The 27,972-nt window shown below is 35.9% G+C and overlaps 2 protein-coding genes across 3 annotated transcripts in view; both read left to right on the forward strand.

Annotated features, from left to right (window-relative positions):
* LPCAT2 (lysophosphatidylcholine acyltransferase 2) overlaps positions 1–24,994 on the forward strand; it is a 77,134-nt gene extending 52,140 nt beyond the window's left edge. For both annotated transcript variants that reach the window (XM_004057662.5, XM_055364255.2), the window contains 3 exons: positions 14,312–14,410; positions 18,796–18,931; positions 22,598–24,994. In XM_004057662.5, the coding sequence (XP_004057710.3) occupies positions 14,312–14,410; positions 18,796–18,931; positions 22,598–22,782 (420 nt within the window). In that variant the 3' untranslated portion in view covers positions 22,783–24,994. The remainder of the gene's footprint in view (positions 1–14,311; positions 14,411–18,795; positions 18,932–22,597) is intronic.
* On the forward strand, positions 6,334–7,936 carry CAPNS2 (calpain small subunit 2). Its single transcript, XM_004057661.4, has one exon. The coding sequence runs from the start codon at positions 6,420–6,422 to the stop codon at positions 7,164–7,166; it is 747 nt and encodes a 248-aa protein (XP_004057709.1). The 5' UTR covers positions 6,334–6,419; the 3' UTR covers positions 7,167–7,936.
* Positions 24,995–27,972: the final 2,978 nt, after the last annotated feature.

The following is a 27,972-nucleotide window of genomic DNA, read 5'->3' on the forward strand; positions in this document are numbered from 1 at the left end:
CTTGACAGAAAGGCTTCATCTAAAGTGGGAGTTGTGAGTCCTTCTGTGTTATTCTAGACGAGGTTCAGTTCCCCTTGGAATTCTGTTTGGAAAGCAACATACTTAATAGGTTGCAGTCACCAGACAATATGTCAAAGTGGGAATAAGGGCAAGTGAGCATGTCTTTAAAAGTTGTAGAACCAGACCCAGATAAAGAAAGATTAAATTAAATTAACATATAGCATAAAAAGGTGTAGGCACCAGAAGGAAACTAAATACAAGAATGATGTTGCTGTCACAAATCTAGATTCACAGAATTGTGGAGCTAAACAGATCTTTGGGTATCAAATTGCCCATCTTCTTCATTTTGCAGAAGATTGCCAGCTCAAGAGAGGAAGTTACATGCCAAGGCCACACAGCTGGTTAATTGCAGGACTGAGACTAGAATTCCTAGTTTAGTATTCTTTTTTACTACAAACTGTCACTATTTTTAAAAAATAATTCTCTTGAGGCATATTTTACATATCCTAATTCACCCAAGTATACAATTCAATATTTTTTTTTTTGTAAATTTACCAAGTTGTGCAGTCATCAACTTTCAAGCAGTTTTAGAACATTCCCATCACCCCAGTATGATTTTTTATGTCATTAACTGTTAGTTCCTGTCACCTACTTATCCCCTAGCCCTAGGCAAGCACCAATCAACTTTCTATCTGTATAGATTTGCCTTTTCTGGACATTTTATATAAATGGAATCCTATAATGTATGTCTTTTGTGTCTAGCTTCTTTCACTTAGCATAATGTTTTAAGGTTTATCTATCTTGTAGCATGTATCAGTCGTCATTTTATTGCCAAATTGTATTCTTTTATGTGGATATATCGTATTTTGCTTATCCATTTGCCAGTTGGTAAACATTTAGGTTGTTTCCATTTTTGGACTATTTTGAATAATGTTTTTAATAACATTGTGTCTCACTGTGTACTTTTTAAGTCTAATAACTTTGTTCCCCAAATTGGGACTAAATTATCCATCAGATGTGGCTTCTTCCCCTCCCATACTTTTTTTTTTTTTTTGCAGATATGGATGGTAGAGTTCCCACAGACAGCAATTAAGGTTGCTATTAATGTTCTAATAAATAGCCATAGGGGATTAAATCATCCAGAGGAGAAAAAGCTTGTTAATCTAATAATAGTCTTTTATTCTATGATGGCTTATGAGAAACTGTTAGCCAAATGCCCTCCATCTTCACGGAAAATAAATGAGAAGAATTGGATTTAAACCACAGCAAAAAAACACTTCAGATGGGCACAAGGAGGCACATTTTATATGACAGTCGATATTATCAAGTTAATTTGCAATATTATAAAAACAAAGTTCATGTAATTTTCTCTGAGAGAAGCTTATATGAATGGGTTTAAATCTGTCTAAAGCCAGATGGCCCCTTGTGATTCCCTAAAAGGAAGACAGTTCTTTTGTGATACTTTTGCTGAGTAGTTAAAGAAGTCATTTGGTTTTTGGTGTTCACAGAGGCCATTTCATTGTGCCTATGAGAAATAAAATCAGTTGTTGGAAAGTTTTACACAAACCACTCAGTGTGGCAGAAGACAGGACATTGCTCTCATATCCTAGAGAGAGCGATGTCCCTTGACTACTATTCTCTCCCTAATAATAGCTAGAATAATCATTATTCAGTTCTAGAATTACATAATTTCCAAAGTAATTTCACATCTAATCTCCTTTTGACTTTACATTTGAGCTGTCAGTAGTTTCTACAATTACTTGTGAGAGAGACTCTGCCACAGAGCGGTTCAAACCCCTTTCCAATCTGATTCCATTTTATTGATCTCCCTTTATCTCTCATCACTCCTAGCAATAGAGTCTCATCTCATTGTACTATTCACCATCTCTTGAATACCTCATATCCTTTAGCTATTCTGTGTTTTTGCTAGACTGTCCTTTTATATCCCTTATCTATTTGGAGAACTCTGAGACTCAGCCTGTAGTCAGGCCTACACATGATCTCTTCTATAGGTAAATGTTCTCCTTTCCTTTGCCTCAGTAGAATTCATTGATCCCTTTTTGTGTGCCTATACTTGTTTGACATCATAGGACAGTGTACTAGCTGCATGACCTTGGGTAACTAGCTTAACTTTTCTTGAATTTTTCTTACCTTATCTAAAATACATTTGTATCTTTCAGAGGAATTCAATGAAACCTAAATACTAAAACATATTATATACAAATATAATAGATTAGTATTAATAGTAGAAATGTGAACACAGACTTCATATTATAATTATACCAGTTTCCTGTAGTTCTACTTGATTTTTGAGCACAGCCATCCTGCTTTATTCACCTTTGTAACCTAAGTACTGAGCCCAAGTCCTGATACATAATAAATCAGATTGAATCATTTGAAGTAAGCAAGGGCGATATTATTATTATCATTTTGTAGATTCGAAATTGAGACCCCCAAATGCTAAGTAATGTAATGACTTAATCATTAAGTCCTAGCTACTTTTCCCCAAGCTCCCCAGTAGAACTTCCAATAACCTCTGGAGGACTTGTACTCTGACTATAACTAGTATTAAAGGTAGGATTTCTCAAAGTATTATCCAGGCTACCTGTTACAGACTGACTTCTGAAGATGCTTCTTAAAAATATAAAATCAAATCTCAAAAATATACTGTTGAGGGGGGAAAAAGCTAGACACATAAAACCAGAAATGAAAGAGAAGACATTGCTACCAATTTTACAGAAATAAAAAGGATGATGAGTGAGTACTATGAACAACTGTATGCCAACAGATTGCATAAGCTAGATGAAATTGTCAAATTCCTACACAACCTACCAAGACTGAATCATGAAGAGGTAAAACATATGAATAGACCTATAACTAGCAAAGATATTGAATCAGTAACCAAAAACCTCCCAACAAAGAAAAGCCCAGGACCAGTTGGCTTCACTGGAAAATTCCACCAAACATTGAAAGAAGAACTAACACCAGTTCTTTTCAAACTCTTCCAAATAATTAAAGAAGAGGGAATACTTTCTGATTCATTCCATGAGGCCAAAGTCAGATAAAAACACTTGGAGGAAGAAAACTACAGACCAATATGCCATATGAGCATGGATGCAAAAATCAACAAAATACTAGCAAACACAATTCAACAGCACATTAAAAGTATTATAGACCATGATCAAGTGGGATTTATTCCTGGAATGCAAGATGGTTCAATATATGAAAATCAATTAATGTAACACAGCATATTCTCAGAATGAAGGGGAAAAATCACATGATCATCTCAACGGATGCAGAAAATGCATTTGACAAAATTCAGTACTCTTCCCTGATAAAATCACACAACAAACTAGAAGGAAAGTGCCCCAACATAATAAACACCATATATGGAAAGTTGATAGCTAACATTGTGTTCAGTGATGAAAAGACTGAAAGCTTTTCCTCTAAGATCAGGAATAAGACTAGGATGCCCACTCTCATGCTTCTACTAACATGGTATTGGAAATCATCACCAGAACAGTTAGGCAAGAAAAAGAAATAAGAGGCATATGAATTAGAAAGGAAGAAGTAAAATTATCTCTGTTAACAAATGATATGATCTTATTTGTAGAAAACCCTAAAGATTACCCCTCACACATACAAAACACAGAACTAATTAAGGGACTTAGCAATGTTACAGGATATGAATCAACACACAAAAATCAGTTGCATTTTATACACCAACAATGAACAATTCTGAAAAGGAAACTAAGAAAACAATTCCATTACAATGGCATAGAAAAAATTAAAATACTTAGGAATAGACTTCAAGAAGGAAGCTAAAGACTTGTACACTGAAAACTACAAAGCACTGCTGAAAGAAATTGAAGAAGAGACAAATAAATGGAAAGATATTCCATGTTTATGGATTAGAAGACAATATTAAGAGTCAGTACTTCCCACAGTGATCTACAGATTTAAAGCAATCCTTTTCAAAGTCCCAATGTTTCTTTACAAAAATAGAACAATCAATCCTAAAATTCATAGGGAATTTCAAGGCACACTGAATAGCCAAAACAATCTTGAAAAAGAATAACAAAGTTGAAAGCCTGACATTTCCTCATTTCAAACCTTACTTCAAACCTACAGTAATCAAAACAGTGCAGCACTGGTTTCAAGAAAGACATATAAGCCAATGGAATAGAATAGAGAGCCCAGAAGAAACCCTTGTGTATATGGTCATATGATTTTCAGCAAGAATGCCAAAACCATTCAATGGGGAAAGGATGGTCTTTTCAACAAATAGTGCTGGGAAAATTATGTATCCACATGCAAAAGAATGAAGTTGGACCCTTACCTTACACATATCCAAAAGTTAACTCAAAATGGATCAAAGATCAAAACATAAGAGCTGAAACTATAAAACTCTTCAGTGAAAACAGAGGAAAAGCTTCATGACACTGGATTTCTCAATGATTTCTTGAATATTACGCCAAAAGCACAGGCAGCCAAAGAAAAATAGATAAATATGACCACATACAAATTTTAAACTTTTGTGCATCAAAGGACACTAACAGCAGAGTGGAAAGGTAACTTACAGAATGAAAGAAAATATTTACAAATTATATATCTGATAAGGGATTAATATCTAGAATATTTAAAGAACTCCTGCAACTCAACAACAAGAAACCCAACAAATAACCAGATTTTAAAATGGCCAAAATATTTAAATAGACATTTTTCCAAAGATCTTCTTTGGTCAGTAAGTATTAATAAATTAAAAGATGCTCAACATCATTAATCATTAGGGTAATGCAAATCAAAACTACAATGTTATACCACTTTACACCCATTAGGATGGCCATTATTAGAAAACAAAACAAAAGAGAAAATAACAAGTGTTTGCAAGAATATGGAGTAATTGGAACTCTTGTGTATTGCTGGTGGGGATGTAAGTGGTCAGTCAATAAGGAAAAGCATACGGTAGTTCCTTAAAAAGATAAAAATAGAATTATCGTATGATTCAGCAATTCCACTTCTTGGTATACACCCAAAAGAATTGAAAGCAAAGACTCAAACAAATATTTGTATACCCATGTTCATAGCAGCATTATTCCCAGTAGCCAAAAGGGCAACCCAAGTATTCACCAATGGGATAATGGAAAAACAAAATGAGTATATTAATGCAATACAATATTATTCATCGTTAGAAAGGAAGGGAATTCTGACACATGATACAACATGGATGAATCTTGAAGAAATTATGCTCATTGAAATAAGCAAGTCACAAAAGAACAAATACTGTATGATTCCACTTATATAAGGCATGCAGAGTAGTCAAATCATAGAGCTAGAAAATAGAGTGATGGTTACCAGGGGTGGGGGAAGGGGAGAATGGGAGTTATTCTTTAATGGGTACAGTTTCAGTTTTGCCAGATGAAAAAAGTTCTGAAGATAGCTGGTGGTGATGGTTTCACAATGCAAATATACTTAATGCCACTGAACTCTATACTTAAAAATGGTTAAAATAGTATATTTTATGGTATGTGTATTTTATCACAATTTTAAAACATTTGACATTTTTATAATGAAAAAGGAATAAATGAAAGAGTCTGTACTGTCTGATTTAATTTATTTAAGGTGCAAAAATAAATCTATGGTGTTAGATGTCAGGACAGTGGTTATCCTTGGAAGACGGAAGTAACTAGAAAGAAGTATGAAGAGGCCTCTGGGATGTGTGCAGTCTGTGAAATTCTTTGAGCTATCCATTTGTGATTTATATGATACATTTTTTACATGAATGTTACACTTCAAAAAAGATTTTAGCAATGTCGATCACAGACACCACAGCAGACCTATGGAATCAGAATCTCTGGGAGTGGAAATTCAGGACCTTGCATTTTAAAAATCTCCCTTCTAAGTTTTTCTTAAGACTACTGGATTTTGAGAATCTTTGCTAAAGGAAGAGGATTAAATATTCTTCCAATGCCCAAGATTTCTTCAATTCTATTCTAACAATAAATATTTCTTAGAAAAGAAATTTTTGATTTCCTTGCATCATTTACCTTCTTCCTGTTAGGAAAATGCACATCATTTTTTAGGTGCTGAGACAGAGGACTAAGAAATCAATCACATAAAAATGCATACTTTAATATTTTTTCTTTATTATCCAAAGGTGTCCTACATACTATAATTTATAAATATCTGGAAGAGTGAAAACAATTTTATTGAGGCCTTGTAAAATATGGCAGGTGCTAGGACCTCATGGAACTCAGGTATCTTCAGTAGGATGTGAAACATCACATCATGGGGCGTGGTGCAGTGTAAGCAGGTAAAGAAAAGCCAGTTCTTCCACATGTAAACTACTTGAACTCCATTTCATCTTTTTTCATACCATCTCTAAGATTGCTGCCGCATTTGCTTGTTAAACTGAAAGCATGTTTCTTGCAAAGGCTCTATTGGAAGGAGCAGATCGAGGTCTTGGAGAAGCTCTTGGAGGCCTCTTTGGAGGAGGTGGTCAGAGAAGAGAAGGAGGAGGAAGAAATATTGGAGGGATAGTTGGAGGAATTGTGAATTTTATCAGTGAGGCTGCAGCAGCTCAGTATACTCCAGAACCGCCTCCCACTCAGCAGCATTTCACCAGTGTGGAGGCCTCAGAAAGTGAGGAAGTTAGGCGATTTCGGCAACAATTTACACAGCTGGCTGGACCAGACATGGAGGTGGGTGCCACTGATCTGATGAATATTCTCAACAAAGTCCTTTCTAAGCACAAAGATCTGAAGACTGACGGTTTTAGTCTTGACACCTGCCGGAGCATTGTGTCTGTCATGGACAGTGACACCACTGGGAAGCTGGGCTTTGAAGAATTTAAGTATCTGTGGAACAACATCAAGAAATGGCAGTGTGTTTATAAGCAGTATGACAGGGACCATTCTGGGTCTCTGGGAAGTTCTCAGCTGCGGGGAGCTCTGCAGGCCGCAGGCTTCCAGCTAAATGAACAACTTTACCAAATGATTGTCCGCCGGTATGCTAATGAAGATGGAGATATGGATTTTAACAATTTCATCAGCTGCTTGGTCCGCCTGGATGCCATGTTTCGTGCCTTCAAGTCTCTGGATAGAGATAGAGATGGCCTGATTCAAGTGTCTATCAAAGAATGGCTACAGTTAACCATGTATTCCTGAAGTGGGAACTGAGAAGTCAAGATCCTCCCTGGAGGACAGGACTGAAAACCTTGCCAAGCTATACACAGTTGCTGATACCCTGTGCAACAGCTCTCATTTCCTGGCAAGCTCTTTCACAACCCTACATATTTCTGATCGTGTGCTGCCTTTTACTGCTGAATTAAAACAGATATTTCACGAAAAATGTTCTGAGTGGTTTGTATATCAGCTTTTTGAGATTTGGCTTTATATGGACTTGCATATATATGGTGGGGAGGTTGTGGGGTAGAGTTCTAATGGAGTAGATTTTAAAAGGTGTTGCTTATTTAGTGAATAAATTCCAAGGAGTAGGAACTTTATTATTGTTGTTATTGTTGTTAAGAATGAATGTTTTTAATCCTAGAATAAATCAAGAAAGCCCTCAGGAGATACATTTTCCATTTTAAAAAGTTGAGGAGAGAGGTTCAAAATCTGTTTTTCTTGTAATTTTATACCTGGTTTTTCCATTATGTAAAAAAATGAAAAGTGCTTTTTAGGAAACTTATTTAACCATAAAGAAACAGGTTCAGACAATGAAATTAAGCAGTTTTATATAAGGGTAGCATTTTTTTAAATGATGGAGCTACTATCTAAAATTCTAAAGTTCTTTAATTCTGTTTCTTTAGTAAAAAAAGCACATAGCAATTTTGTTTTGTTTTGATACATTTGTAAAGAGAGTCAAAGACATTGAGGAATAAAACAGTATGCTCATAGTTCAAAAATGTCTCTAGCTGCCTTAATGAATCAAAATGTTTGCTCTTACACATACTTCATACAAAATCAGGCATGCCCTGTTGACGTTAGCCAGCTCTTGTCGTGTCTTGTCCTGCCTTAGAGCAAGGAAAATTCTTTTGTTCATCTTTGAAAACTACAGGCAGGAAATAAGCAGCAAACAAAGAAAAACAAAAAAAGAAAAACACATGAACAGTAATCAGTTAAATGGAATGTAAACCAATATAGAGAACATATACTGCTGACTATTGCAATTATTCTCAGCCCTGGCTGCAATTTGGAATCACTGGGAGAGCTCTTTAGGAATACTAATACTTGAGTCTCCAAATATGTTAAATAAGACTCTTTAGAGGTGGGGCCCAGAGATGAATATGTTTAAAGCTCCCCAAGTGATTCTAATGATCAGCCAAGGTTGACAGCCTTGATTGCTTTGAAGTAGGGCCACCTAACAGTATTTTTCAAGCCTGTCTCAGCCAAAACTAAGGCCATGCAGGAGAGTCAGTGTTGCCAACATTCAGGAGAAGGAAGATAGAAATACCAAGAAAATGCCACCCAAAAGCTGGGGTAGTTGTGCCTTTCTTGCGTACAGACCTTCGTTTGGCTTTATAATTTTGATAATAGGCTAATATAGCAGAGCAAACAGAATCCAGAATTCCGGTGCCAGTAGACACAGCTAGAGAGGCTACATTTGTAAGTGCTCAGTTCCTCTGTCTGCTATTTAATTGGTCTCTACCCATTCTGCTTCTCTGATTTTTAATGCATTGTCTCTATCCCAGGCTACTTTGGAGGGTCATCCCGAGTTTGCAGATAAATTCTTTCTTCCTCTTTGGACTCATTTAGAAGAAAGTTGTAACTATGGAAATGATGTAACTAGCCTGTTAACATCCCTCAGCTTCCTGTTAGAAATCCCCAGTGAAATGTGGAGAGGTTGGCTTTTGACCTTTGTGTTCACCATCATCACCATCATACAATATTTATGAAATACCACACACATATAATTCTGAACTGAGCCAAGCACAGAGATCACATCCACTTTCCTCAAGGGACTTGTAATTTAACCTTGGTCTGGTGTGCTACTTAGACCAGGTGTGGTTACATAAGAAGGAGGCTGCTGCCAGCAACCACACATTAATAACAATCTCTCTATTTTAGAATAAGTCCAGGAATATGTTAGGCATGGATGTAGTAAAGTAGCCAAGAAAGGGGAAAGCTGCCAGACATCTTTTAAGGTCTCAGAATATTAGGTTTATAATTTAACCTTTCCATAGGATGGTTGTGGAAAGAACAATGTAACCACATTTTTGTTCCTCACTTTATTGTAAATGTTTCATAAAAGTTAAAACAATCATCTCACACTAGGAGTGGTATTATTGCCCTTGCTTCTCAAGTTGAGGGATTACCTACTTTTACAATTCTCTTCCAGCATGCTCATGGAAAAACATCCCGAAATTACCTAAGTTTCTCTCCTTTTCTCTTCTGAATTTGTATAAGTAATCTCAGACATCAGAGTGGATACTAGAACTAAAAAATCTGGACTTTTTCCAAGTAACCAAATATTTAGCATTGTGTGGAACCAATAGCCTAGCAAGTGATTGAATTTCTTAGTTTTCATTCAATATTTGATGTTTTAAAGGCACATTTTTAATGTTAGAAGCAATATTTAACTTGACACCTTTTTAAAAATTTGCCTGCTCTATATGCAAGACTATATATAGCCTAAGATTTATATAATTCATATAACTCCATGCCATTATTCTCAAATTTCTGACATTAAGTAATTTAATCAATGTAAATTGAAAATCATAGTGATAAAAATATGTGAAATTATACATCTACATTTTTAAATTTCAAAAGATCCCATGTGATTTTGAAAAGTAACTTTCTCTTGATATAATCCACTAAATTTTATAACCTATAAAAAAGGAAAAAGAATCATGTGCTTTGTAACTATGAACAGCAAACTTCCAGAAACATTCAAAATTTGTATGTGATCTTAAAGGTCACTTTAAAAATGTTTTTGGGTAGCAGTGCATGTGTTTTTAAAAGTTGGTTTATCTAGCTACCCCAGTCAGAAATCTTATCAGTACTGGCTAGGCATGGTGGCTCATGCCTGTAATCTTAGCACTTTGGGACGCTGAGGTGGGCTGATTGCTTTGAGCCCAGTAGTTCAAGACTAGCCTGGGCAACATGGCAAAACCCCGTTTCAACAAAAAAAATTTAAAAATCCCCACAACTAGCCAAGCAAGTTGGCGCACACCTGTAGTCCCTGCTACTTGGGAGGCTGAGGCGGAGGATCGCTTGAGCCCGGGGGGTCCAGCCTGAGTGACATAGGGAGACCCTGTCTTGAAAAAACAATTATTTTAAAAAATCTTATCAGTAGTATTAAACAACTACCCATATAGTGGGGACTTAAAAAATATTTGTGGAGGCACTTACAAAGTATGGATATCTAATGTGCCTACTGATCTTGAAGAACCTTCAGAATTGCTTTTTAAAAATATTTAAGTATATTAAAACAATTTTATTCCTAGAAACTGATTCAATTATGTATATGGGTAGAAATATGCTCTTAGAATATTCAGTTAAATCGAATACTTCTTCCCGTACTCTTCTGTACAGCTCAGAATTTACTGTATTTTAATAATAATACTCCTTTGGATTTATAGAGTATCTCTGACGATGTGAAGACTTTTTTCTGTTGGTTGCTGCCAAGTAAATTCTGTTTTATGTAAACGTTTTAAAATTATTTTGACAACACTGATTATCTCTCATTTACAGGGATGATATATTTCAGTTATAACATCAGAAAGAAAAATAGTCCCTCTTCTTGGGAGTTTATCATTGCAAAATGTATTCAAAACCATATCCTTAAATTTTACTAAACATAAAAAGTTATAAAGAGTATCTAATTCCACATGAATAAAGATGTGAATAAATTCAACTATGAAACAACTGGAAGGAACTGATACCTGAGAATCAGACACATGAGAATCACCACTTATTTTTTCAAGAGTTTTAAGTGGACAATATTTGAACAAGTAGCCTAGAGCTTCCTGCTGGCCCTGAAAGCTGGTGTTGCGTGACTAAGCAGATGAAAGGTGCTGGGGGGCCATGAGCTCACAGTGACCTCCCCTCACACACACTTCCATGCTTTTCTGATCCTGCTGACTTCCAGGAGAGGGATGGGGCCCACTGTCTGGAGTTTCCATGAGACCATTATCTTTTCTATTTGTACTTACCCAGTGTAACTCCTTAGTTCTAACTCTGGACTTCTCTGGGCTCCAGATTAGGACAGGTTATGGAGGGATTACGGCCTCGCTCCAAAGAGCTGGTCTCCTTTGAAATGTGGCCCTGAAATATCTTCAAGTCTGGATTTTTTTTTATTAAGTTTATAATTCTTCCTGGGGACCTCAGTAGGTTTTAAAGAAAAGAACCAAAGATTGTGCAATAATTCTTATCATGATACTGATTTGACATTTAAGAATTAAAAATAGTATATTTTGCTGTATAATTTTTATCTGTTTTGGGGTACATTTTATCAAGCTATTTGCTTTAGTAAGCAGCCAGATTATCTAAATTTTAATTGCAGCTATGGCAATGGTGAGTTTTGTGACCTCAAGAGAAACTTTTGTCTCATTTTTTTCATTGGTAAAATGAAGAAGTTGAATGGATGATTTATAAGATTCCTTCCAGTTCTAAATTTTGTTATTCTGAATTTGGAATCTTAACAGTATATTGATTTACTAATCCAATAATATAACCTCTCAGAGTAATTTCCATGCTGCTTTTTCCTTCACATTACTAGGATGAAAAGATTCATATACCCTCTCTTGTGATCATCAAGATTCTGCTTTAACATTCTTTGTCATTCAAAACCACTCATATGTTAATGAAATTAGGGGTCCAGAATGTTACCTTGTTCTGTGACTAGTGGTAATGTTAAGAGTTTGTCACATTTCTATTTCTCCATCTGCAAAATGACTTAATGATGCTTCCTGACAAGTGTTACACATAGGGTTTGGTAGTATAGATAAAAACTGGATATCTCACAATAAAGATACAACATAAATTCAAAGGGGCATTTCCAATTATACAGACAATCTATGATAGTAACTTCAGTGTCCAGAAATCATTCTTGGATCTGTTCTTAAGAATTTCTATTTAAGACTTCTATGTTGCTTAGTGGAAAAAGCTAATTGCAGAAGAAATGTATCTATGTTGAGCAATAAAGCCATGGTTCAAGAAGCTCCTCAACCTCTAAGGTTCAGTAAAAACAGCCCTCCAGAGTACATAAGAAAATTAAATGGTGGTGGCAAAGAAGGAAATGATTTCCTTTAATACTCTGCCTTCTCTGAAACGTCTGGAGTGATGACATGTAGATATTGACTTTGGCGCTGGTTACCATGGTGTATACATTTGTCAAAACACATCAAACTAAGCTGGGTGTGGTGGCACATGCCTGTAGTTACAGCTCCTTTGGAGGATGAAGTGGAAGGATCTCTTGAGACAAGGAGTTCAAGCCTGTAGTGCGCTTATGGTCATGCCTATGGATAGCCACTGCACTCCGGCCTGGGCAGGAGAGTAAGAGCATATCTTTAAAAAAAACAAAGACCAAAAAACACATCAAACTGTACATTTAAAATGGATGCATTCGGTTGAATGTAAATGTAATCAACACAAATAAAGCTGATTAAAGAAAAGGAAAAACAAAAAACAAAACAAAACAAAAACAGCTCTCTGACAGACTGGTAATCAGACAAAAGAAAGTCAGATGACCTGAATGTTTGTTTCAGGAATAAACCTTGTTCCTTTAGGGAAATCTTGAAACCTCTGTTTCTACCTTCTCTGGTGAGAAAACGAGATTAAATTATTACTCCTTTTAGTTTCCACCCTGCAGTAAGATAAAGTAATATGGTGAAAATGATTCTTAACTTTTTAAGTTTTGGTTGCTTTGAGAAGCTAATAAAAGCTACATTTTTCTCTAGAAAGATGTCATAAAAATTGCATACCATTTCAGGGGCTTCACAGCCCTTCCTTCCCCAAATTCATCCATGAAACTCCAGCAAATAATTCTTGCCTTAGTGTTTTAAAGTGAAAGTTCTATGAACCTAGAGTAGTAGGTAACGGTAGATGAGAAAAAGTTGTGTTTTTTTGTTTTTTTGGTTTTTTTCTTAGCCCCTGTCTCTGTGCCTCGGAATGAGAATACATTGTTACACAAAGGAAACAGCCCTTGCTTTTAAGAAACTTTTGATTGAAGCGTAGATACTTCATCACAGATGATTATCATACTCTTGTTGTGTCAAATATTGTTATTAGTCTATCAAATTAAGTACTGCCCTAGCTTTGTTGTTGCTGGTTCATAGTTTATCTGGGAATTTATCACTTGAAAATTTTGCTGCCAAAATAATTCTAACACCTGGTATTATAATCAAGTACTTACTTACAGTTTCTCTTTCTTTCTCCCTCCTCCTCCCCTCCCTCCACCTCTTTATCTTTTTCTAACACTTCCATCTCATTTGTCCCTTCTCCTCTACTCCCTCTTTCTTTTTTAGTTCTCTGTCTGGCCTCTCTTCCTTCAGTCCTCCCTACTTTCTACTTTATCTCTCTCTCTCTTTCTTCCTTTTCTCTGAAGCTTTCTTCTCTCCATTTTCATCTTCTTAGTGCTCCTGTCTAGGTAAACAGTTAATGTACAGGGAAAACTCTGTATTTAGTCAGCCTGAATTACAATGATCAATTTCTTCCTTTATATTGCCATCAGGAAATGCCTCCTAAGGTATATTATACTAGTTATGCTTTATTTTCATTGGCTTAGAAGTGTAAGATCTTCTGGGGTGATGTCCCCCAGGGCTATTAAAGTTGCCCAAGTTTGCTTCAGTTGCTCCTGGTTTACTATAGATTAAGCCTGGAAAAAAGAAAAAATGTAGCTGTGATTATTGCCCTTTTTCTTTTCTTTCATTTTCCACATGTGGAAGATTGCTTAGTAACCCCTTAGGACCCTTAATGACCCTTTGGTGTTGGTCTTTATGGCAGGACCACCAGTAATGGTGAAATGAACACTTCACTTCCACAAAGGATGAAACTCATAGGTCCTGCCTCCCAGAGGGGCTCCCATCATGGCAAAGCTGAGCTCAAGAACCCACACTGGGTGCCATAGAGCCATGACAAATGGCCCCAGTCATAAAAAGTTTATATTTGTTGCTGAACAGAAAATATATTTTTCTTCCTTCTTGGGAATAGTTGGGCTACTTGCTTGCTGTTCCTTCTTAGTGAGACTTTTCTCCAAATAGTGAATGATGAGGTTGAGCTATAAGACATACCTGAATTTTACCTTGTAGTAGGATTAATAGTAATTCCTCTAGTGGCCCTCCTAATTGATTTATCCCATCCTTTCACAGAACCATGATGGCAGCATTGACTTCCGAGAGTATGTGATTGGCCTGGCTGTCTTGTGCAACCCTTCCAACACAGAGGAGATCATCCAGGTGGCATTTAAGGTACTGTCAGCCCCATTGAAAGCATCTTGGTCTGCCTTGTAAACAAGTGTTGACTCTAAGTGTATTATCTGAAAATCAGAGAATCTATTACGTGATTTTATAGATCTGCTGTGACATGTACAGGACAATAATGTGATTAAGTCAGTTGCTACTAAGAATAAAGAAAACACAAGCATTTATTTAAGCAAAAAGTCTCTAGAAGTAGCCTAATTAACAGCATCAAGATTGAAGAGCAGGAGATTTCACAAGCTAACTTAAAAAATTATTTCTTTTCAGCTTCCCCATTTTGAAGCCCCAAAGGGAAGTTTATAAATAAACACCACCTGTCACTAGTCATCCTAATTCACTCTCTGGAAAGTTCTGATCTATCGTTATTTTCTCATTCTGTATGTCAGTGATATTTTCAGTGGTACTTTTTCTAATAAAATTTGTTTTGGCATTGTGGCATCACATGAACACCATCATAAATGTCCCAAGTTCCTACCCCTCATGTCTTCCTGTAGTATCACATATATTTTCACAGCAATACAGCGATCTGAATTGGGAGCAGATGAGTAAAATTCGTGTCCCTGGTTCCCACAGAGCTTGATGAAAGTTTGAATTTTGAAGACCATTTACTTACAAGTGCAAAACAAGAGGGAAGAATACATTTCCAAAATGTGTGTTCTGTTCTGAGAGTAAAGGGGCTTCATCTGATCTGTATGTTTAAATATGACACTCCCTTTTAGTTCTAAGGTCGTCTCTCAAGTAAAAGAGAAACTTCATTTCTCTCCTTGTCTTGCTAAGCTATGTATATTGGCTCTTGTTGTACAGCCACGTAGTTTCCTTGCTTTTGTCCGGCAGGAGAGCTGCAGACCTTCTCTGTTTCTGTTTTCTACTCATCTCTTCCTGACTTTCTTGGAGAAGAATGTCTCCCTGCAATTCCAAGAAGGCTTTTCCCCCTCTATTATCTAGAAAGACTTTCTTCTTCCAAGAGTTCTTTCTTATGTCTTAGAGGCCAATTGGGATAAGCCTTAGGAATTTTCATGTGCACTATCATTGACAGAAGAGCCCCTGAGTTTACTTTTTATTTCAGATTGGTTTAAACTGAGTTAACTGCTAGGCATATAAAGAACCTAAATGGTTGATGCTTAGCAGATGGTCATAAGGCAAGGGCCAGACTTTTTCCAAAGTTTAAGCCCTTCAGCTTTTACAGACTTATTCATCATAAAACCTAAAATTACACACATAGCTAACTTATTCTGATCTAGATATTTCTGTTTCTGTTTGGGGATTGTACGTGTAATTATCAGTTTAGTTGAGCAAATGGTCATTTTTGGTTTACCAATGAAAGACCTGATATAAAATTTGGCTCTTAATCACAGTAATTACGTTTTGAAAGAAGCTGTGAGATTTTTTTCTAGCCTAGACCTTGGTTTGGGGAAGGGGAAGGGAAGAAAGGAGGGCTTAAAACTATAATTAGCTTTCTTTTTTTCAGTAAGACAAGAATTATGCTTTACATTGGTTATTTTTTAACCCTCCTTTTTAAATGTGTTTTATGTTTTGGAAGTATTTTTGCATGCTTTTTATTTAGTAGTATCCTTTTACATATAGGATTCTTTTACATACTTTTATTTGGATAGCACTTCACAGTTAATTTCCCATCTTTTATCTCATTTCACCTTCACAGTGACACTTAGAGTTAGAATATTAGTCAAGATTCTTCATTTGCAAGCAATAAGATAGACTGGCTGACTGACGCCAAAGTGGAATTATTTGTAAGGCCAGGGAGTAGACTCAAGGGAAAACTCACAGCCAGGAAGCTTCAGAGGTCCTGGCTGCAGGAACAGCCTTACAACCTCCCTGGCCACTGCAGTTAAAATGAGCAAACTCCAACTCTGTTCATAATGCACATTTCAGGGAGGGTCCAGCTGGTCTTGGGCCATGTGTGTGATGGGAAAGACAGAATGTTTTCATTAAGATTCCACATTATTCTGTGCAATGGGGAGATATCAGTCCCCATTTCAAAGGAAACTGAGGTGTTAAACTTTCTACCAGAGTCTAGATCATGCATGGGGTTTACCTTAGATCTAGGAACTTTGTAGTGGGGAGTGACGAGTAAGTGAGGGAAATTGAAGAGTTTAGAGAGGGGAGTTATGGCAAAGGACACATATAGAGGAAGTAAAAGTCTTTAGTATGGACCATGTAAAAGAAACTTATACAGAAGTGAGAGACACCAAAGCACCAAACCTGGCAAGAATTTAGACTGTTTAGATGAGTTGGCACAAACTGTTTAGAAATGGAAGGCCTCTGAAGAAAGCTTAGAGCTTGTGAGGAGGGAGCTATGACTGAGTCCTGGCAATTACTGTGTGAAGTCCAAGGCACATGAAGAGCCTGAGGTCTACAGTTTGTGAAAACAGATGTCAATTCACTTTTCACTTTCCAACTATTGTATCCCCTAACTAGGCACTGAGTGGTAAGAAATGGACTTGAAGCCAGAGCTTTGTCTGCTGAGGCAACAAATCTCAACTTCAAGTTATACTTTTTTATCCTCCTACCCTTTAGGGACCATTAAAACATGATTCAGTATTTGCTTATTATTTTTTTCATGGTTATCACCCCTTATCTAATAGCTGTTTTTCTCTGTTTTTGATCTTGTATTTGGTCAGAAGTAGAAATCTCAACATCAGGAACTCTAGATATTATCTGCCTGGATTTGGATGCCCCCTGTACTACTTGCAAGTGGTGTGACCTTGGGAAAAGTTACTTAACTTCCTTGTGCCTCAGCTTTCCCATCTGTAAGATAGGACTGACAGTGGCACCTACCATAAGACTATTGTGAGGGTTGAGTGAGTTAATACATGTAAAGTGATTTGAACACTTTTGATCAGTGCTTATAAAAAGTAAGTACTCATATCATTAAAAATTCTTAAGACCCAGGAGAGGATTTTGAGTATGGAATATTAATTATCCATCAGTTATCTTTATTTTGCTGCATGACTTTCAGTCTACCCCACTCTACTGCCTTTTCCCCTCCTCTTAAACCATATTCAGTCTCTCCCTTCCTAAAATAACCTCTTTCGTGCTTGGATACTACCCCGATTATCTCTTTCCCTTTGTTTCATAATTCCTTAAAATGAAGAGTCCATATTTCTTGCCTCTGCTTTTCACTTCTATTCATCTCTTGATTCCCATTACCATCTGGCTTCCGGTCCCCTGAAATTGTTTACTAAAATCATCAGGATCCTCTAATAATCAAATCCAACAAACGGTTTTGCTTCTTGCTAGGACTTCCTATGGCATTTTGCTCTGTTGGCCCTTACCACTGTTAGCGTCTCTTCCTCTTTCCTGAACACACCCCCTTAGCTTCTAAGATACATGCTCTAATTTCTTGGTTCTCCTATCTGGCTGCTGCTTCTAAGCCTTTTCTGTCAGTTCCTCTTCACTACTCATACCTCAGCTGTTGCTGTTCCCAGGACTTTGCTTTACTTTGTGCATTCTCTACAGATAAGCTCAAACATACCCATAGTTTCCATTCTTACCCAAATTCGTATCTCAAGACTCATCAGTTTCCTAAAACGATATTCTGAATCTCTTCTTTACTCCTGGCACCTCTGATTCAAATTTAACCTATCTAGGTCTAACTCTTGATCTCATTTGGCGCTTGTTCTGTTTTCCCACTTTGGCTAATGTAATCAGCTTTCACCCAGTTGCCTAAACTAGAAGATACCATTTTTACTTCTGACCTTTCCATCACTACAGACCCCTTATTGATATGCAAGTCTTGTCTTTGCTTTTCATGAATTCTATCCCTTCCTATCCTTGCTGCTTCTCAAACCCAGACTCTTAACTGGTTTTCCTGCCTCTGGTTTTATCAACCTCTTGCTCCCAATTCATCCTCCATACTCTGCCTTAAAGTTTTCTCAGTTCTCATAGGATCACACCACCTCCACTCCCATTATAATCCTAGAGGATTTGATGAGGAATTATATACCCACCATGATCTAATTCCTGTTTGTCTCTATCTCCTGACTGGAGCCCCAGGCAATCACTTGCCATTCTTTGTATATTCTGGGAACTTCTCTTCATGTTCTAAGACCCAACTCAAATGTCAACTCCTATGAAGCCTTCTTGGACCTCTCTGGGTAGGATTCATTATGTTCCCCATGGAGATCCCCTGTCCCTTTGTACTATGGACCATTGGTATAGCTCCTGTTTTAATCCTGTCTCTCTCAAACACCAAGCTACAGGTGTTGTGAGGGTAGTAGAGATGATACTTTCTTAATATACATATTTCTAGCCCATGCCACAGTAGATGTTTGAATTATTAAAGACTTTATTTTCCAAGATTATTCCCTACCACTATGATCCTGAGGGAGCTAATTCTTACATTTTATTTTCTTCAGCTGTTTGATGTTGATGAGGATGGCTACATAACGGAGGAAGAGTTCTCCACCATTCTACAGGCTTCCCTTGGAGTGCCTGACCTTGATGTTTCTGGTCTCTTCAAGGAAATAGCCCAAGGGGACTCAATTTCCTATGGTGAGTAGGTAATCTGGCCTCCTGACTTAGTTTACAAGGAGGACATCCAGACTATGGACTGATGCTCAAGAGTACTGTTTCTCTTAACTAATTACATTAATAATAGACATAATAGTAATAATGATGACCACAGTAATAATAGTAGTAATGGCATGATAGTCATAGCTAATTATTGAGGACTTATATGCTAGGCACTCTTCTAAACATTTTATATATATTAACCCATTTAATCTTTATAGCAAGACTATCTAATCGGTATTCTTAATTATTCTTATTTTACTAAGATACAAAGACTTTAGTAACTTATCTAAGATAATTTAGCTAAAGAACATCAGAGCCACAATTCAAAAACCAAAACAGTTTGGCTTTGGAGCCTGCACTATTGACTCTACACTTCAGTGATCTCTGCTTTCAGTGTGGCCAGGCAAAACTGAACAAGTAAACCAAGTAGGTTGCAACTATAGTAAAGGAACATGGACTGAGGCACCAACAATAATAGTAGCTAAACGATTTATTGATGTTTACTATTAGTGACCTATGTAACTTTTCACATTCCTTGTCTCATGCCATCTTGTTAGCAACTCCTGTGAGTTAGGGTCTATCATGGAGAAAGAACTTGTGGCAAAGTGGCAGGTCTATCCATCAGTAACTGTCTTTTCTCTTGATGGCTCAAGTCCACCCATCAAAACAAGTTGCACTGGACTGACGCTTCTCTATATTCACAATGCAGTTGTTGAGAAACACACCTCAATGGAGAGACCAAGATAATTGTTTCCCTGTCTTGGGTTTGATGTGGTCATGGATGTCAAGCTGGCTTAACTTCCGCAGTCTTTCCCCTGAGGCTGGATGGAGATTCCTCTTTAATTACTCTTTCCTTATGGTGTTCAAGAGTTTCAGCTTGTTAACTTTCATGGGATGGGAAAGTAGATCACATACTTCTCTTACTCTCTGTTTTTAATTACTGTCATTTAGGTAATTAAATGCCTAGGGCACTTAATCTATTGAGTTCATTTGAAAAAACAGGATAAAATGGGAAGTATAAATACTGAGATGAAACTTATGAGTCATAAATTCAAGTGTACTAATTCTTCTCTGGCTGTTTTCATAAGGAAGACTATTACTCCAAACTACTAAATTTTGAAAAACTATTTGGAATAACTACTTCAATGGAAGCTAATACTAAAAATGATTTGTAGATAGCCATAATAACCTGTTGATTTAAGTAATTTTTCAGGGAAATCTGCTTTGTTTTTTGGAGTTCAACCTTTTTCTTTGCAGAATACAGAATATCTCCCCTTTCCCGATATTAGGCAAATCTGCTATTTTTTTCAAGAATGTTTGAAGTATTTAAGTATAATTTTGTTTAAAAAGTAGATATTGATAAATGTCATGAATGTGACCATTTAGATTGTTTAAATGTGATCCTTTAAATCAGGGGTTCCCAACCCTTAGGCCATGGACCGGTGCCAATCTGTGGCCATTAGGAACGGAGTTACACAGCAGGAGGTGAGTGGCAGGCGAGTGAGCATTAGAGCCTGAACTCCGCCTCCTATCTGATCAGTGGAGGCATTAGATTCTCATAGGAGTTCATGAACCCTATTGTGAACTGCACATGTGAGGGATCTAGGTTGCACGCTCCTTACGAGAATCCAATGCCTGATGATCTGAGGTTGAACAGTTTCATCCTGAAACCATCTCCCCAATCCCCTTTACCATCCATGGAAAAATTGTCTTCCATGAAACCAGTCCCTGGTGCCAAAATGGTTGGGGACTGCTGCCTTAAATTACTTTATTTTCAGTTTTCCATTATCTAAATTAATGCTCAAATTCCACGTAGAGTCAATCACAGGACTTCCAGCAATGAGTTACTCTTTAATGCCACTGACATCCCAACAGAGGATCTTGATCTTTTGGCCATAGCACAAGTCTTGAAATTAAAGTTCTTGGTTTCAGTAGATCAACTGTCATGCTCACTTATCTTCAAAGTCACTTAAGTCTTCCATGTGTCTCCGTCATTGAAACAGACTCATGTAGATTAAACTTCATTTATTTTTATTTTTTTCTGTAATGTATCCCTAGAAACAAGAACCTTTATTTTGGAAGTTAAAAAAGAACAGTTAGTAGTTTGCCTGATTTAGAAATAAAAAGTGGTTTATTAATGCAAAATAACATTGCAATTGCAAATAATGATTTGAGTTCAATCTGGTGACTTCCTCATCACTAAGACCTGTTTGTTTATTTGTTTTTTTGAGATACGGTCTCACTCTGTTGCCCAGGCTGGAGTGCAGTGGCATAATCAGAGGTCACTGCTGACTAAGACCTATTTTTATATTCAAGAGTTAGGTAGCCTAATATGTCATGAAGCAGACCCTTGCTTATCAGAGGATTTTTTAAAAGTAAATGTATAGAAATAGGACATTTAGTTAACATTATTTTATTATAGAGCCAAATGGCAGCTAATCCAAAGACCATGCTATCTTTGCTGTAATAAGCTCAATAAAGTTTTATCCACCCAAAAGAAGAGAATAGAAGGATTTCAAAATAGAAGACAGAATAATATTTCAGAAACTCCAGGTTACTGGAGGATTGAGGTTCAAGTCCTGATAGTTAACTAAGTAAGCCTTCTGTAGCCCTATCTCAGCTTCTAAAACACTTGAGATAAAAAGAACTCCTCTACTTGGAGGTCTTGTGGTATGATTATTATATATTGTACACTTTCCTATCCATTATTGATTATAAATCAAGGCTCAGCTTTTTAAGACTGTATTTTTCTGTACCAGAGTTAAGGGCTCAAATGGTTTTAAAAACCAATTATAGAAAGTGGTGGGTAATATAATTTTTTAAACATTTTTTAAATTGCTAGAAAGAACAAAAATACAGAAAACTAAATAAAACATATAAAGCACAATGAAGTTTTATAAAGTGAACACCCGTGTAACTACCATTCAAGTCAAGAAATAGAGCTTTTCCACAACTCCAGAAACCCCTGTGTGCCCTTTCCCAACCACACCCCTACCTCTCTCTTAAAGAAGGGGGTTGTTATCCTGACTTAAAAAGGAATCTCTGCCTTGCTTTATTTTACTTTAACAGTTCACCCCTAAAGTATGTATCTTTAAATATTAAATTTTAGTTTTGTCTAAGTTTTTGGACTTTATATAAATAGACTCATACAATTATGTGTTACTTTATATCTTGCTTTTTTCATTAAACATTATGGCTTTAAGATTAATCCACATTGTTTCTACATAGCTTTTTATTCATTTTCATTGCCATATGGCCTTATGTTCCATGAGTATGACACAATTTATTTATGCATTTCTACTGTTGATGGACATCCAAGTTGTTTTTATTTTTATCTATTATAAATAATGTTGCTGTGAACATTCTCATACATGTCTCTCAGAGCACAATATGCACAAATTTCTCTAGGATATATACCTCAGAGTAGAATTAATGGGTCAAAGAGTATGTATATCTTCAACTTGACTAGATAATGGAAAAACTATCTCCCAAAGTGGTTGTACAACTTATATTTTCATCAGCAATGTTTGTGTGTTGGGTAGTAGAATTTCGTAATTATTGCATTATTAGAGTCATTTATTAATCTGCATCATGCCAAAAGAAGATTCACCCCAACTTATTGGATTTTTTTTCTTTCTCTTCTAGAGGAATTTAAAAGTTTTGCCTTAAAGCATCCAGAATATGCTAAGATATTTACAACATACCTAGACCTCCAGACGTGCCATGTGTTTTCATTACCAAAAGAAGTCCAGACAACCCCCTCCACCGCCAGTAATAAAGTCAGCCCTGAAAAGCATGAAGAGAGTACCTCAGACAAAAAAGATGACTGAAAGCAGTATTTCCAATAAGGAAAACACAGTAGCTTTTGCTTGAAATTGTAAAGGCACTTATTGATAATACTTTTAATGTGTTGGTAATGATGTTTAAAATTGAAAGATTTTTAAAATAAAAATGATAGATTTTCTTACTAAAAATGTTTTTATTAACCTTGCTTTTATTGGAAAAAATCAAGCAATATTTCTTTTTCTTTTGTGTTATATTGTACTTTACTGATTCATTTACTGGTGATACATATGTTTTTATGGATTTTCCAGTTTAATTTGCATATACAAATGAATGCAATGGTCTATTGGTTAGCATTGAGCAACACTGTATAAAGTTTTAAAAATGTAAACACTTTTTAATCTACTTTCCTCTAAAAATCAATAATATTCTATTATTTCTAATCCTTTTCCACTTGGGAAATAACAATGAAGAATCTGAGAATTTTACATCTATAACTTTACAGATTCATTTTTCCATTTAAATTTCAGTTTCTTGGATCACTGAATATGGGAAGGGAGAGCTTCACTAATTAGACGCAGCTTCTTAAGAACTTATCTTCTCTTTGACATACATCTCTATTGTAGTTTTTTGTTTTGTTTTGTTTTTTGAGATGGAGTCTTGCTCTGTCACCCAGGCTGGAGTGCAGTGGTGCAATCTCAGCTCACTGCAACCTCTGCCTCCTGGGTTCAAGTGATTCTCGTACCTCAGACTCCCGAGTAGTTGGGGTTACAGGTGCCCACCACCACACCCGACTAATTTTTGTATTTTTAGTAGCCATGTGGTTTTGCCATGTTGGCCAGGCTGGTTTCGAACTCCTGACCTCAGGTGATCCACCCACCTCAGCCTCCCAAAGTGCTGGGATTACAGGCGTGAGCCACCGTTCCCGGCCTGTTGTAGATTTTCTTAACTACTTGCTAAGGAAATCATATCCTTTTACATGAACTACAGGTTTAGAACTTGGTTTTAAGACAACTGCTATGGCCAGAGGGTAAATGGGAATTGCCTTATTGAAGGTAACATTGATTGCCTAATAAGAAAATGAATTGTTTGCCACAGAGTTGAATTTAATTTGAGTTAGATAGTTCAGAATGTAGCACTTGCCCTATAAATGAATCAGATTTGTTCTATTTATATAATATTAGAATTAATATATTATCATGTAAGTGGGAATTTTATTTGTTAAGTGGACTCTCAAATTTTAGAACTTGTGTGAAATATCTCCCAGAAAACACAAAAGGTTTCAAGGTATCACCCAAAGCTAGGGAATCAACAAACGTACTTTATTAATGCAAGACCACAATTTAAGCCCCAGGCAGGAATCCAACAGTAACATTTTTCGTTTAGGTTAAGCAGTAATTTTTTTGAATTGTCATTTTTAATGGGTCTCATACATGCATATTGCTAATATCATTCATGTTTGAGGTTTTCAACAAAGAACCAATTTATTAATATAATGTACAAAAATAGTTGGTTCATTTTCTGAATTCGATCTTTGAAATAAAACTCCTTGTTTTGGCAGTGTTTCTGAATGTATTGGTGATTCACCCCCAAGCTAATTTTTTAAAGTCATTTTTGAAGTTGGGAAGTCTCATGAGAGATGTTGAAGTATGTATTTAATCAAGAGTCATGATTTCAAACTAGCTTTACATATTAAGCAGTTAGTGTTCTAATTTAATGGGTAAATGTGTGTTTGGATAATTAAATATCTGAAAATTTTATCCTTAAGTATATATAATTATTTGCCTCTTATATGTCTTAAAGCTATTTAAACAAGGTGTTAAATGAGCCAAAACAATTAAGTAGTTAGAACAGTACATTTTTATCAGAGTGTCTGTCGTATGCAATGAATGTATGTAATACTAAAAAATCATGACTACTTTCATCAAAGAAAAACCACACATTAATCCTATGAATCATGAAAGCGTAGCATTGTAAATTAAAGGTTTTCTTTGAGGCTCTTGAAAGTGATCCCATTGCTTTCGTGTTTTAAAAATATTTTATGCTCTTTATTTCCACTTCTGTGAATGTGATATTTCTATTTTGTGATTATGTTACTGAATAAACAAACTTGCTACATAAAATTCTTAGCAATTAAAAAAATTCTGATTCTGCCATTTTGTCTCAAATGTAATATATCCTTTTAATATCATATGTTTACATATTTATGAATATGATTAATCATTTTTGTTTGTATTAAACTTTATGAAATGTCAGAAATGATTTTACTCTAATGAAAAACTCAAATTTTGCCCAAAGTAGCAATATTCTTAAAGATGTTGAATTTTGACTGGTTGAATTTTATATAGTAACACCCAAGTCGTGATCATCAATATTATTGCAGACCAGGACTCTGCTTATATGCCTTGCTAACAAAGATTTCTTTCACAGAGGCTTTTCTCCTCTTAAGATTTAAAGTAAGAATTACATTTTATTAAGTCAGTTAAATGCACCATGGCTTCATATAGTAATATAAAAAAACTCTTTGAAGTGAGAAATATTATATCCTAAAACCTCTAAACCACAAAAATTCAATTGAAAGAGTTCTGTTGAAGGATAATGACATACTGACTGCTTATAGACCAAGTTGCTTGCATTATGTATGTTTAGTCCTCCTTTGCCACTGCTTTTAGAGCCTTGGAAGGCTGAGCGTGATAGTAATGCTAGTTCTAATGCATATTTAAAGGAGACTGCCTCGCTTTTAGAAGACATCTGGTCTGCTCTCTGCATGAGGCACAGCAGTAAAGCTCTCTGATTCCCAGAATCAAGAACTCTCCCCTTCAGACTATTAACGAATGCAAGGTGGTTAATTGAAGGCCACCAATTGATGCTCAAATAGAAGGGTATTGACTATATTGGAACAGATGGACTCTCTACTACAAAAGTCTTTGGGTATTTGTTTCTTACATAGAAAATGCTAACATGAATAGAAAGATACTGGTGCAAGACCATTCCCGGGAAAGTAGACATACTTACATTTTTTTCCTTTTCTGCTCATTTGAATGAATGAACTCAATTTTATGTTAAATTGTTATATCAGAGTGACAAATAAGTGCTATGGCTTGATAGAAGTGAAGCTCTTCACATATATTCAAAATACATATCACAAACTTTGGTAAATAGGATAGTAATCTGAAGAACTTTTGCCCTTTTTACCCCATTTACTGTAACTCTTGTTTCTAGGTAATCGTTCTCTCTCAACAAACTTCTCAAGGGTCTGTGTAACAAGCCACATGTTCTAACAAATTGTCTCCATTGCACTTCAACAGCCAGGTCCCTATTTTTTATAACGTATTAACTGTATTATTTTCTTATTATTTTAAAAGAATCTATGCACATTAGCAAATTTTAAAAGAGAAAAATATAAATAGAAAAAATTATGTTTACTTCTACCACCCTAAATCAACTATTATCAATTTTATACATATTTTACTCCATCTTTTTTCAAAGTTTCTGACATTTTCAAAATAACAATGTGTATATGCTGTTTTATATCCTACTTTTTCACTTACAGGATCACATTTTCCAATGTCATTAAAATTCTCTGTGAATGTAAATTTTAAAAACTGTACCTACTGTTTTTTGGAAATCTGTAACAAGCTATGTGTAATCATTCTTCTAATATTAAACATATTGTGTCCAGAATTTATTTCTTCTGGTGGGTTCTTTGTCTTGCTGACTTCAAGAATGAAGCGACGGATCTCACTGTGAGTGTTATAGCTCTTAAAGGTGGCGCGTCCAGAGTTGGTTGTTCCTCCAGTGGGTTCGTGGTCTCACTGACTTCAAGAATGAAGCCACGACCTCGCAGTGAGTGTTACAGCTCTTAAAGTTGGTGCGGACCCAAAGAGTGAATAGCAGCAAGATTTATTGTGAAGAGCAAAACAACACAGGCTCCACAGCGTGGAAACGGACCCCAGCGGGTTGCCACCACTTGCCCAGGTGGCCAGCTTTTATTCCCTTATTTGGCCCCACTCATGTCCTCCTGATTGGTACATTTTACAGAGTGCTGATTGGTCTATTTTTATAGAATGCTGATTGGTGCATTTACAATCCTCTAGCTAGACAGAAAAGTTCTCCAAGTCCCCACCCGACACAGAAGCCCAACTGGATTCAGCTCTCAATATGAGTTTGATTTTCATTTGGGATCTTTTAAAAAATCCAACTCAATATTCCATAGTAGTTCATAATTAGAAATAGTTTGCTAAAACTTACTGAGAAATCTGCTGAAGATTTTATAATTATTAAAATTGGGCTTAAACTACTTTTATTACAGGAAAAATTTGATATTATTATTATAGATTACATGGAGTATGGTAATTTTAACCATAACTTAACGTGAAGGTAATTTTACATGAAGTTAACAGGTTCATGTCTTTTAAAGGTGAGTAGATTTCATCTTTTCAAAATATTTTTTTCCTTTGTAAAAGTAACAGACAACAATTATTACAATAAGCAATAATAATTATAATGGCTACCTATTTGGAGTGCCTACCATGTATTAGTCATTGTGCTAACTGATGTATAGGCATCTCATTTACAGTTCAACTCATTTGAACCTCAATGAAGAATAGTTATGTTTGTCCCTTATTTTATTTAACAAAATTTAAAACTATTTCTAAGTCGCTCATTAAATGACAAAGCTTAAACCAAATTTTGTCTGATTGTAAAGGCCATACTTTTAATCATTTATATAAAACAGCGCAGCTGCCTGATATATAGAATTTATAGATTTAACTTCTGCCATATATTTTCTTACCGATGAATGATGTATATCAAATGTTGACTTAGTTTTTAAATGGAAGACAGAAGCGGTTTAGAATGGCCTATTTTCAGTCAGCCAAAAATGTCAAAACCTTCTGTGAGTAGTCCAGGTACTGGAAATCAGACAATTTGAACTTCAGGGTACTACAATAATTTTTTCCTTTGTGGGTAGTGGTGGAGCATGAATTCTCTACTTCTTATTGGTCCTTCTGCTGTGATGGCCCTTTCAGTCACACCTCTGTTCTCAAAATAACAATATAATCAATAAAGTAGAGTTTGAGGGAACGGAGGACTAAGTCAAAAGTGGGATACCTAGGACTTCATTCTAGTTACTGTGGAATTATCTCCTTTGCTTTTCTTCCTGTTTGTGCTTTTTCTATCCTGTTAATTCTCCTGCCTTATGGAAAGCACAGTGATTGTTTCAAAGCATAAACCAG

Source organism: Gorilla gorilla, chromosome 18, assembly GCF_029281585.2.
Source record: "Gorilla gorilla gorilla isolate KB3781 chromosome 18, NHGRI_mGorGor1-v2.1_pri, whole genome shotgun sequence".
Taxonomy (NCBI): Eukaryota; Metazoa; Chordata; class Mammalia; order Primates; family Hominidae; genus Gorilla; species Gorilla gorilla.

Bases quoted from the DNA above. Each gene is read 5' to 3' on its own strand.
- CAPNS2 (XM_004057661.4), top strand. From the start codon at position 6,420: ATGTTTCTTGCAAAGGCTCTATTGGAAGGAGCAGATCGAGGTCTTGGA.